At 34.9% G+C, this 13,495-nt stretch overlaps 1 protein-coding gene across 1 annotated transcript in view; it reads left to right on the plus strand.

The window, feature by feature from the left end:
- Positions 1-13,495, plus strand: part of LOC132560872 (titin-like) — a 67,226-nt gene that overhangs the window by 41,891 nt on the left and 11,840 nt on the right. The window contains 4 exon segments of the mRNA XM_060225576.1: positions 6,563-6,720; positions 6,969-7,767; positions 10,043-10,210; positions 11,446-11,745. Of these exon segments, the coding sequence (XP_060081559.1) occupies positions 6,563-6,720; positions 6,969-7,767; positions 10,043-10,210; positions 11,446-11,745 (1,425 nt within the window).

The following is a 13,495-nucleotide window of genomic DNA, read 5'->3' on the forward strand; positions in this document are numbered from 1 at the left end:
CACTTCGTTTTCCTAAAGCTATCTAGATTGACATTTTACTGGCTTAGACACAACAAGCATGTGACGGTTTCCTTATGTAATGTTCTACTAATCTGTCTACCTGTACAGGTGTATATTAATAATTCATTACCTCCCCTGACTCTGAGGTGACAAGTAATGTTCTGTCATGTTTACCTGGTGTTGTGTTACACAATTTGTATGGTCTAAGCATGTCCACTCTCCCAGAAAGTGTTTACTTGTGTAACAGTGTGTAAGATTGCTCCCGGGTGCCCAGAGGGGTGGTGGCACTGACCTACAGGTAGAGGATATACCTGTATAAATATATATATGTATGTATGTACAGTTGAGTGATTGGTCATGCTCCACTGCTCGCTGATTAGGTGTAAGATATACGTGAACACATTCCTTATCTCCGAGTGTCAGCAATCATCTGAGGTTGATAGGTGTGGTCAGGTACAAGTCTTCCGACACACTCCTCCTCCTTGTGTCCAGTAAGGAACTGTTTTCCTCTGTGACAATTCACTATCATGGATTAAATGTGTATCAGAGAGAGAGTGGACACTCAAGTTAAAAATTCAAAGTGACATTATATAGAGAGCAGTGAGGTATGTGCATGAAAACTTTTGTTAACCTGTATTGGTTTAGATGTTAGACAGACCAAATACATGCCATGTAGATATGTACTTTTATATACCTATATTGTAAAACAATTTCCGTAACTTTCAAAAAAAAAGAAAAAAACCAGTTTTGTATTTAGGTATTCGAGTTTATTGGATAAATATTTTATGTAAAGATAAATATATGTTCTCTGGCATGATAGAGATTTGTCTTTTAAAAAATCGGATGGGAATGCCTTTTCACTACCAGATTTAGGTCAAGGGTTCAGTATAAATATTGACTACTTATATACACATACATGTATATATACAGGGTATGTACGTCTGTGGAAATGTAAACCTTGTTTTGGGTAGAGCTGTGTATACATGTCTTTATCATACCTCTAACAGTTGTATTGTATCGTATAGTGAAAGCAGCTCAAGTCATTGATCTCGGTGACAAATATTACACAGGTGGTACCTATATATATATTTTTAAAAAACATCAGATTTAGACATTTTTTTTTAATTAACTGGAGAAAAAAATGCAGTGTGTTCAATGCATGCAGTCCAAGATAATTGGAAATAATTGTTTGACAAATTAAAATGTTAAAAATTCTGGTAGAAAATGGTGATATACCATGTAATGTAATATTCTCAAGTTTCAATTGTGAACTATTCTCCTGATAACTTGAAATAAATCTGTCACAAAATAACGTGATAAATGATAGTCTTTGACCTTGATGTGTACAATTCAAAGTGATCCTCCTCATTTGTATGATAATGAATTCCTACATTAACATCTTTGACAACAGCTGCATGTCCATTGGTCAGTCTCGGCCATTTTAATCAGTGATCCTAAGCTATGTCCATTGTTTACAGGTCAATAATGAGTCTGCATTTGCTTTGACCAGTATGCTGTGTCCAGTGAGGCCACTGGTGGGTCAGTTTCGGACATCACCCTGTCACGAAATGTCTTGCTGAATGAATTACGTTTGAATTCATATGTCAACCATTTAGCTCCCTTACTTTGAAACACTTTCCTAAATATACATTAACATCAATCAAAAATTGCTAATGCGTACAAAATAATTACATTCAGTATTAGCACTCCAAATAATAGTATATACATACCTTAACACTACCAAACCTACTTCCCAGTAAATGAAATACCCAATTTTACATCTGGGTTGACTGGACCTGATGTGACATAAAAGCAATATTGAATAACGTTGCAATGTCTAACAAAGTTTCAGGAAAGCTCTGATATCAATATTCTAACATCTTTTACTATATACATCCCATCACATTGTCCCATGTTAGGGGTAAGGAATTACTTACAGCGATTGTCTACAGTGAAATTGTTTATGATAATAATGAACAGCAATGTCTCTAGCTGATTTCTCTTTTTCCGGAAAAGACAAAATTGTTTTGTATCTCCATAAAGAGTGTGAATAAATGCAACTCATGTACTCAATAGTACCCGAAAGTATATGATAATGTCAGTGTGTTTTAGCTTGATGTACATAATTTACAATTACTTCGAAATTTAATTTTCATTTTGATAATAATTACCATAACTTTAGTATGAATATTTGCCACTAATTCTTATTTGTTACTAGTTATTTGAGCTGGTTTCACTCACCTTTGCTATTTCAAGTCAAAAGTTGATTCAGTAATGAAAATATTTATTTCAAAAGAAAGTTTAATGAAACTGAATTGAAATAAAAACAGAAAACTAGTCTTCGTTACAAAATTTTGTGTTGAAGGAGTTTGTAAACATCTGAACCCAGTGTCACATACCTGTAACCAGCATATGGGTCTTTGGGAGTTTTATGACACAGGTATATTGATGAGACTTATGATGTAGATAACAAAATGCCTACAGCTCCTGTCACTGACTTGTTGTAGTCAATTTGTACCTTTGTAACTAATATGCACCTTATCTGAAGGATGGTCAAGATTTTTGTCCTGAGGGTGGCCAAATCAGAATAGAATAAAACCATTAGGAAGATTTTATCAGATTACTTTGTCTGATTGTTGACCAAGCTGATATCTTAATAACCTGTCACTGGTCATTCTTCGTCCACTTTCTAAACGTTGGTGTCTGGTGACTTGTCAGAGGTGTTGAAAAGGAATGAAATGAAAATGAGAACAATTTGAAAAATGCTGACCTCATTCATTGGTCAGTGGATTTTTACAAGTGGCAAACGATGTCCTGTGGATCTGTAAGCCTATCACTGGCTGTATTTATCTAACAATTAATCAGTGGAAAGGGTTATCACATTTAGGTTATGGCTTCTGTGGTTAAATACCATCAGGCAAATATGGTTTACTTAACACTTTATGCAATATAAAACATATTTATTCATTTTGGGAAAAAATTATAAAACTCTTCTAAAAAAATATATATCAGTTTAGTACAAGTGTGAAATTTTGAAAATTGGAGGTTTGCAACATCATCATATTAACAGTTGACCAGGAATCAGAAATGACCTTAACCCTGAGGTCAAATGGAATGACCTTGACCTTGTACACTTAAAAAAGTTGAACTTTTACAGAAATATGTGTTACAAAATCACCCTGGTCATCTATAGTTATAGGTCTGAAGGTCTGCATGGTAACCTTCATAATGACACTTTCAGGTAAACTTTTTCATAAATACGTAATAAAATTGCATGCGACGTACAAGTAGAGTACACAAAAATGATTGGGGAACATATTTTTATGTGGTATGATAAATAGTTTATACATGATGTTGTGAATAAAGAATGAACTCTTTAGTAACCTAAGAGAGATATTTTGAGCCACTAGTGATACATGACCTGTACAAGTTTAACAAATAGTACATTCTTATCTGTAGATGGCCCTGAAGGCCTTTAATCCTTCGAAAAAAGGGACTATACAGTATACCAGTTAAGTCAGCAACGGCTAGGACTTATCCCTGATCTACACACATATAACAATCTTGTGTAACATTTCCTTATTGTACATATTAGTCATTGTTTATTCTCATTGAGAGGGAAGGGTTATCACTGAGCATGTATGGGCTTATCAAGGCATACTTTCTATGTTATCATTATCATAGGAGGGAACAATAATTTTGGTCTGAATTTGAGACCAAATTTATTGGTTTATCTTAGAAATTGTTTGTAATTTCAAAATCTAATTAATTAGTCCATTATAAAAATTAACCAAAACTCTCGTTTTTTTTAAACAGTTTTGTTTGTCTAAAGCATGTTTATAATGTACTTTAGCAATCTCCACCCAGACTTCAAATTTCAAAAAGTTGGCATGAATTTGATGTAGACAAATGGTTCTAGTTTGGTAAACTCTAGATACATGAAAATTTGATTAAGATATAAAAATGAAATAAGGATATTCTCAGATTAATTACCACAACCAGCGTAAATATGTTGTTGAATATCTCGGTCAAGAAAAAAAAAATATCCATGGAAGTTCAGAAATTTGTGAAGAAATTTAATTATGTTGATATCTTAATAGTATAGATATGCTTAATTACTAAAACACATTGATTATTTTTCAAATAATTCCGAAACAATCCCACACCCCTACCCTTCAACAGAAGTATGCCTTTGTAAAGAGTCACAACTTTATGATATTGGCTGCATATGAAACATCCAAACAACATCTCCAGTGGGGTAAAGTGAAATGTTTTCGTTAGAATCTGGTTGTGTTTAGTGCAAATCTCCAGGAACTGGTGTGCCGGAGAGCTCGTTAAAATAATCATCTGTTTTGTTGTGTATGGATCTCGACAGAACAGGTTGATTGTTATACAGGGGTGTTGTGTTTGATGTTTCAGTTTGATGGGTAGACTAAAGCCTTTCACTGATGATCATCTCTTTACCTAGAAACATTACCTTTGTAAGCTAAACATGTGTAGCTAGCTTAAAATGTTCCAAGCGGTTTGATGTTGCTCGGAAAGAATTTCTGTTTTTATTACATGAATTTTAGCATAAAACATTGAGTTTAGACGAACATTTCAGTGGTCTGTAACTTGAAAAGAATTTCTTAGTATCGTGTATGTTTGATGTAACTATAGTTTAGGTATTAAGTACAGGCCTGTATCACACATGCTGGAAGCATTGTTTTCTGATGAGAAGAAGCATTATAGAAATGGCCTTATAAGTGGTATATCGCACAGGTATACATCTTCATGACTGCCAAGGCCTTGTAAAAATTGATCAGTGCATTGTTGGACAAACACAAATTGTTATTCCAATGTAATTTTAAGTCTAGTGGTGGGCTTAATAGGGAATTGGTTGGCAAATTTACTGAAAAGCAAATTTTTGACTGTTTATTTGGACAGTACCTGTGTTTACACTCTTAGATTTACTGGTGTCACAGTTATTCAGTTTCAAAGTGTCTGAATCGGCATTGCAAATATCATTATTTCAATAGTTTGATAAATCATCAGGATATTTGGGGTTATTTGTTATTTGTGTATAAAGCATTTAGAAAGGATGTATCCTAATGCATTCATGTCACCGTAAACACAAAAACACAGTTCTGTATCCTAATGCATTCATGTCACCGTAAACACAAAAACACAGTTCTGTATCCTAATGCATTCATGTCACCGTAAACACAAAAACACAGTTCTGTATCCTAATGCATTCATGTCACCGTAAACACAAGAACACAGTTCTGTATCCTAATGCATTCATGTCACCGTAAACACAAAAACACAGTTCTCTATCCTAATGCATTCATGTCACCGTAAACACAAAAACACAGTTCTCTATCCTAATGCATTCATGTCACTAAAACACAGTTCTCTATCCTAATGCATTCATGTCACCGTAAACACAAAAACACAGTTCTGTATCCAAATGCATTCATGTCACCGTAAACACAAAAACGGTTTAGTCCATATTCATTATATTTTGCAAGATCTGTGTAATATTAGAAAAATCTAAATTGTGTATAGAACCATGTAGATATACAGAGCCAAAGTTATAAAAATTTCATTTTTATGTTTGTGATGTAAACTGGGTATGTGCCATGAAAATGCAACAAGATCATTAAAAATATATAATTTTTTTACCCAATGTACCAACATTTTCATACCAAATTTTCTTGTCATGAACATTGTGTAAAATCAGTTACCATGTCGCGTATCAGACCTACATAAAGTGGTGTATTTTACATGTTTGATGGTACGTGGGATCCTCCATGAACAGAAGTTTGTATCTCCCAGGCAGGGATAATAAAGTAGACACACTATTATGGACTGTTGATTGTGCCACCAGTGACCTGAAGATAGGTAACTCTAATTTGTCTGTCTACATTAATGACGTCATGGCCGGAGATAAACTTACCACGATGTGTTTGAATAATGTACAAACAAGAGCTCTGTGTGTCACTGAGTTGTCCTCCTTGTCCCTGGCAACAAATCCAACAACTTACGTCATTATGTCCAGCCTCGAAGCTTTCCGTCTCCACATCCCTATGTGTCGGGGCAGCGTCACAAAGTCTGCAAACTGTCATCTTCCACATCCTTCAAGCTAGACAACAATACTATTAATTGTCCAAGTTTATTGACCAATAATCCTCATTAATATTCTTTGTAGCAGCAACCTGAGTTATGACAAAAATTTTTTTTACAAGTTATCGGTAAAATTTACAATAAAAGCTAACAACAAGCAGACAGATTTTTATCGTTCAGAAAAGACAGTTTTTCCTAATGTGTAGTTTTATTGTACACAGAAATTCTATTTAGAACGATTTTACAGGTCTGACTTATTAGTTATCTAAATTATACAGCAACAACAGCAGTGTTCAAAGAAATATTGTGTTGAGTCTTGGATATGATATTGTGCATGTTGTGTAGTTATTCATGAAATACCTATAACCGAACACTATTTTAATCGATGGAAAAAGATGTGTTCCAAAGTTAGCTCCCCTGATTGTGTACTTAATTTGATATTTTCTCTGTGGTACAGTGACCATGGACAGTGCTAAGTCAATGCCGGACCTGTCTGTGGGACGAAGTCAGTCCGTTAGAGTCGACCCCTCCACAGCATACATGCCTATGGCTGGTGAGGGCAAGAAAAAGAAGGGGTTCTTTTCATTCCTCAAGAAAGATAAAAAGTTTAATGTGGTAAGTGTTTCAATTCATTTGTTAGCAGTTCTAAAAACACATGACACTATAACAGTCTTAATACGTAGAAAAACTAGACAGATTAAGGAATCCTCATTTGATTTGACCAATTTGCAGAATCATTTTATAATGTCTAACTTTAGATTCAGTCGCTCTCCCAAGTTTTCTGTTTTACATCGCCATTTTCAGTCTAGATTATCAAAGTGATTGTCAAATATTTCATTCCTGTGGCGTGTTTTCTTATCCAGCAAGCCGTACAGATGGATGTGGATCGTGGGCCACCGCCAACCCCATTATCTGGGGGTAGTCCTCCGTTACGCAGAAAGTCCGATCAACAGGTGGCTCGCCCTCGGACTATGTATACCCCCTCCTCTGCCATGGATGTAGACACACGACCAAAGTCAGTGATGGTCTCTCAGACTGAGGCTATACCAGAACCAAAGACTAAAAAACAGACAGCAAAGGAAAATGTAATTCCACCACCACGATCGAAAAAGCGAAAAGCACCAGCACCGCCACCTCCCCCTCAAGCTCAGCCTCCCACGAAAACTGTTCAGGTAGAAATAAGTGTTGAAAAACAAAACATTGAAAAAGTGGCTGTGATGTCGGAGAGGTTGCCTAGCGTCAGTGAAAATGAGGCGTCAACGTCAGTGACGGTCACATCTGATAAAAATCGCACGGAACAAATAGCACAAAAATTACATTCACGAAATAGTTCAGATTCAAGTGGATACCACGAATTAACACTTAGTGGGGCGGAATCGCCCGACGCGGGACGAATAGACGAAAATTTACAAATTATTATAGATACTACATCAATAGATAGTGGGGAACAAATGAATGGGGATAGTGGAATACGCGATACATCTCCGCCTCGACGAAAACCACATCCAGCTCAGGCCATGGATGTTGGGGCGAGCCAAACACTGCCGTTACATAAAGAAAACAAGAAGGGGCCTCCTCGGACTAGGTCGCTGGAACGGGACGAACCAAAGAAAAAACTTCCTGGAAAGAAACGAAAAGCTGCCCCTCCTCCACCGCAAACAGGTACGCTTTGTGGCCAGTTTCCCAATCCCCCCACTGACAGAGTTAAATCAATTATCATTATCCAGTTGCACTGTTAACACATTTACTTAATTAGCAGCACTCGGAGTATTCAGATGGGGCCCTAACTTCCACATCCTATAAGTAGAGAAACTGTTGCTTACTATCAGTAGACATTGCTTTTAGTTCCGGGTGTTGGACATGTTGATGGCTTCATGAACACTAACAGGTGTGAATTGAATTTTCATTTGTAACTTGTCTTAGAGCTATTTTTCGATACAATTTAATATACCGCGTAAACCATCAGAGAATTATGTATCATTGATCTGTACAAGTTAGTTTTGCTAGAGTAATAATGTCCACTCATTTTTTTGTCTTGTAAAAATTTATTATGAATTCATTCAAAACTTATATATTATTTTCTTTTAACTCTTAAAAAGTTTATGAATTGATGTCGCTGATGAAGTTAGAATTGAAATCGCATATATATTGCTCATTATATCTCAAACAAAGGACTGAGGATTGGCTTTTTTTTGCTTTTAGTGTGTTAGTGTGAGCTAGCATTGAGTATTAATAAGTCTGAGTTAAGAAGACTTTTAAGCCATAAAGCACCACCTGTTGGAACATCTGCGAGTCTCAGCATCATGTGCCAGATATTTGTCACCTATAGTTACCAATGTGAAATATCGATACATCAATATTGCCTTGCATGAATGAGTAAACAGATTGTTGTCAATTTTGCAACATTTTTTTTTTTTTTCCCCGTTCTGTTTTTGGAAAATCATTCCACAAATTTATTCACATGAATTGATCTCAGTTTGTATTCAGGTGTAGTGTACTAGATATATAGATAAAAAAAGAAAAAGGTCACAGAATTATCTCACTTTGAAGTGACAAACTATGGTGTGTACTTTAGGAGAGAAATTTTACCTTTAACAAGCAGTCTGCCAGAGGCTAACATTGTTAAGTGGTGGTACATTTTATGGCGATATAACAACAACATTGAGATAGGTTCACGGTAAAAATTGACGAAAATTGACTTTTTTTAGAGGTAACATTCTAGGCTTTTTCATTAATAGTGGTTTGTTCATGAAAACATCATTTACAGCTATAAACTTCAAATACTTAGCATACAAGTGAATTTCAGTTTTATAAAGTTACCTCCCCTGCCATGAATTAGAAACTGAAAATCATGATATTCTATAGAGACTGGAAAAATTAAGTTGGAATGGAAAATATATTTATTGTGTAATCTACTGTAGCAAAAGTTTTGTTAATTGAAAAAGGTTATCTTAATCCTGTTTCAAGGTCCTATTTATATTGAAAATAAAGCTGAACATTTTTATCATCTTTTGTCTATAAAACTATAATACTTAGGCTATAAGATTTGTCACTCTTTAGGATGCCATGTTTGTTACTTAAGAGTCTCAGGAGGTCAGGATTGATATCATTTGTACTGTAGGGTAGTATAGTCATTTCTTTTGAACAAATGCTTTGAAAACTTGTATACAAAATTAAACCACTTTCTTAAGGTCAAAAGATTCCAAATGTAAATGATGATGTCTTCTACGGAGTCAAACGGCCTATAGTTATTGTATCTTGTTTTGTATTTTGCAAGTGAAAAAAATATTTTGTTATTGAAACAAGCATTGTGGTTAAAATAGATAAGCTTGATTTACAAAAATTCATCTTTAGAACCATAATGTTTGAGTCATGATGATGTGCCTGTGGGATTTAAAAGCATTCGGCATCACTTTTAAATTTGGTAACATGAATATACTGATCTGTGGTCAATACAAGTTATGAAAGGTCAGTGATATGGAATTATGATAAAAATTATGATAATGAAGAACATTGGGCTTTTCAAACCAGATCCTTCACTTAGGGGTAAAATTTGGGTTTTACAGTTTGTCTATATTTCTTCAATAAAAAGTAAAAGGTTAAACTTAAGTGTTTTCTAGCATAACACATTTACCACTGAAATGAGAAATAAAACTAATAATGCATTGAGCCGGGGGACTTGATCCTTAAATCTGGCTTGTACCAGTAAGGGTGTGGGCTTAATACAGAACAGCAAAATTACACTAGCTGGTTGTTTACTAAACATAATGAATAGGCCTGCTACCAGACATGGGCTTGACGGAAAAATCTATTCAGCTTTCCCTTCAGTAAGACTTAATAGTTTATTGTAGATATTCTAACCAGATTTGTTTGCTTGATTGTGTGACTTTCCAGCAGGATTTGACTGCACTTTTTTTCTCTGCTTACCTCACAACAGCTATCATTCCTTCATCCTCACCTGGCCAACCCTCACCCTCAACAAACTCCCAATCAACACCACCTGTGGTGGCCATCACAGTGACCTCTGACCCTCCCCATCCCAGTCCTCCTGTAACAGAACCGATATCTGAGTCACCACGCAGCATCAAAGACGCAATCACCACAGGTAAGTGATACATTGGGTTGGTGAACTTCTAATTGTATGATATCAAAAGGGTATGTCCAGGCAGAATACAGCAAATTTGTACCGACATGCATCGCGTTGCATATCATCACAGGATTATACCTCAGGGAGAAGTCCTTGTTTCTGTTTTTTCCATTGTGGCCAAAAATGATGATTATTGAAAATTAAAATGAATTCTTGTATATTTCATTCCTTCTGAATTGTTCAAAAAAGTTTAAATGCAACAATATGATTTATATAAAACTTATTTCAATGAAGGTAAAACTGTAAGGGAGGCAACTCCGTCATCTATCACAAATGAAACTGCATTGGTAGTGTGCATAACATAATCATGTATTGTGTTCACATTCATTCTGGTAACTTTAACTTAAATAAGAAGTTAACTTCAGGGAGGTCAACAATCACTGTCTGGACAACTGTGTGTACAATGAAATGTCAAGGTCAAATATATCTCAAGGGAGATAACTCTATGATACAACACACATGCATGTTATCATGTTTTACATGTTTATTTGGTATATTATGGTAAATGTCAACACAAAAACAGATTTACCTGGTAATACAGTATAAAACCCCGTACCACCTGTTTGTCGTGTGTGATTGATAAGTATTGATGTTTTGCAGTTCTTGCTGTCAGCTGCTCCTATATCACTATACTTAGTCTAGTCTGTCTGTAGCATTCCTTGGCTTTGAGAAATGCCATGATCAATTATGTGTGTATTTGATGTTATTAGCATTTGTAGAGCGAGACTTATATGAGCAGACTTAACTGCTGGAGGGGAATCCCTTGACTCATTATCAGAAATGTACTTTTGTATTTTGCTGAATTCTTATTATTCATTGTGAGATCTCATTGCAGTATACATTCAGAAGTAGTCCAAAGGATTTTGATGATTCTAACAGATCTTCTGAATTTACAAAATTAAAATCTTCTCTTATCGATGGAATTTTTTTTTTGATATCCATGTTCATATATGTTCATGTATTAACTTCTAAAATTATAAATAAAATGGATGTTTTCACATACCAGTAGATAGATGTTTTTTACGTAAGAGAATCTTAAAGTTAAGACACTAATCATTAATATTCCTTGTAAAGTAAATTACAGTACATTATTTTGTGAGTATTAAAATCAGTACGAAATTCTGAAGTGATCTCCTGACATAAGTTTGATAATGTGTAATCTGTGATATATACATTTATTTCTACGATGACAGATGACGAGGACGCGCTAGCTGTGGCTGAGGTGATGGCAGAATTCGACCGTGGCCTTGAAAGTCCAAGAATGATGATGGTGGAGAATGATTCCATCAAAACCGAGGACATTGAACTAGAGCAACCAATCAAAAATCAGCGGCCATGTTCTTTTGTAGCACCACCTCCTCCTGTGGAACCTCCTCCCGCAGATTCAGAAATGGTTGACTACACCGCTCTTTCGCGGGTGGATATGGTAGATGTTGGTGTAGAGACCAGTGACGACAGTGGTTCTGAGGGCCCAGAGAGCTCTCCTGTTAGCAGTAAGTAATTCAGTAAAAAATCCTTTTACTGTGAATAATTTTTAATGTCATTTAGAACTAAGTGTTGGTGACTGGATAGCAGAATGGAATCTTTGGGATTCCATTTTAAATTCAACAGAAAAAAAAACTATAGGAACAGTCTTCATAGTAAATTTAGAAAGATATCTTTTCTGAATCTTTTTCTACAAAAAAAGAGCCAGATCTGAAAATATCTACACTGTATGTTGCAATTCATAATTTTAGAATGAATCTTGGAAGATCCCTGTAGATATTAATCATGATTAAATATAGACTACAATATAGAAATGGTGCCTTTTTCAATCTTTGCTAAAATATTTGTTTCAATAGAGTTCATTTTTTTTTTTACTTTATTCACAATTTATAGTCTAGTGAAAAACACAACTCTATATTAACACTTCTTTGCTTGATCGGTAAACATATAAACAATACCTAAGACACATGTGGCTGTCTGGTATTTCAAAACCCGATTATTTGTTATCCGAGCGTAGAGATTGTGCTGAATTGTGTTCCGTGATAGATCTGCAGTCCTTTTTTTTAATTTAGATTGACAGCACATAGTTTCTTGCTTTATCTTCATTTTGTTTTTCTTTCCTCATTTTCGTGTTTAATTGGTGTGACTTTTAACAACTTGTGTGTTTCACAATATATATCGTTTGACTTGTGTGATGTGTGGAACCCTCAACATTGTCTGTGGAATATGCTAGACCATGTGCAAACCAGGGTTATAAAGTCACCTAGATGTGAAGTCGCATACCGGAAGGCTTGTGCACCAGTCAGGTCACTGAACCATTATAAATCAGTTATACATCAGCTTGTCTTAAATCAAGTATCTGATACCACATCTTTCACCTGCAAGCCTGAAATTTTACTGATGTAAGACAAAGTAGGGGGACAGGGAGAAAAATAACAGAATTTTGCTCGAAATTGTTAATTTTCCCCTTGATGGGATTTCTGCATTTTCATTACCCATAAAAGGTTATCTTGATTTTGTTTAAGTAAATAGGTCTGAGATTTAAATGACTTGTGTTGTTATTCTCCATCATACATTATGATATACCTTAGAGAAATATATCTGAATACTTGTAATTATTGATGGATGAACAACGGTAATACAATACTAAATAGTGTTGAGGAAAGACAATAATATCTTTTGTAGAATTTAAATGTATTATGATACTTTTATCATTAAAGTGTGTTAAATTTAAATCTTATGTAAATAAATGAGTTTATCCAGTTTTATAATTTCGATCAAAACAGATTCCCTTAGAAAGTGACCCTGATCAAGTATGAATAATCAACACCCCCAGCTCCGTATATATCATGTACATGTAGGTTAACACTTACTTAAAAAAAAGTTACATAGAGATTGTTTCCAAAGTTTTAAGCTTTCAATTACCGGGTATTATATGATTAATTTCTTATCAAAAGCCAAAAGCCTTAAAATAGCTAATCGTGCCCTTATTGACATTTTCTTATCTCTGCCCCGCCCCCCTTTCTAAACGCCCTCAGGCCCTCAGCCCTGCAGCCCTGTTTCAGTTCACCATCCACCCAATCATGGCTGGCTTTTGCATGTACTAATAAACACACTATAACTGCATGACTTTTGCAGTTGATCTCTTAACATAGATGAGCTACTTTAAGTGATTATCTGCATCTTTAAGATGAATGTCAATTTATTCAATAAAAATGATGAATTATTGTCAAAAATAATTAATTTGATCATTCAAAG

The sequence above is a fragment of the Ylistrum balloti genome, unplaced genomic scaffold, assembly GCF_031769215.1.
Source record: "Ylistrum balloti isolate Yb309-2 unplaced genomic scaffold, AGI_CSIRO_Ybal_v1 Utg371124, whole genome shotgun sequence".
NCBI lineage: Eukaryota > Metazoa > Mollusca > Bivalvia > Pectinida > Pectinidae > Ylistrum > Ylistrum balloti.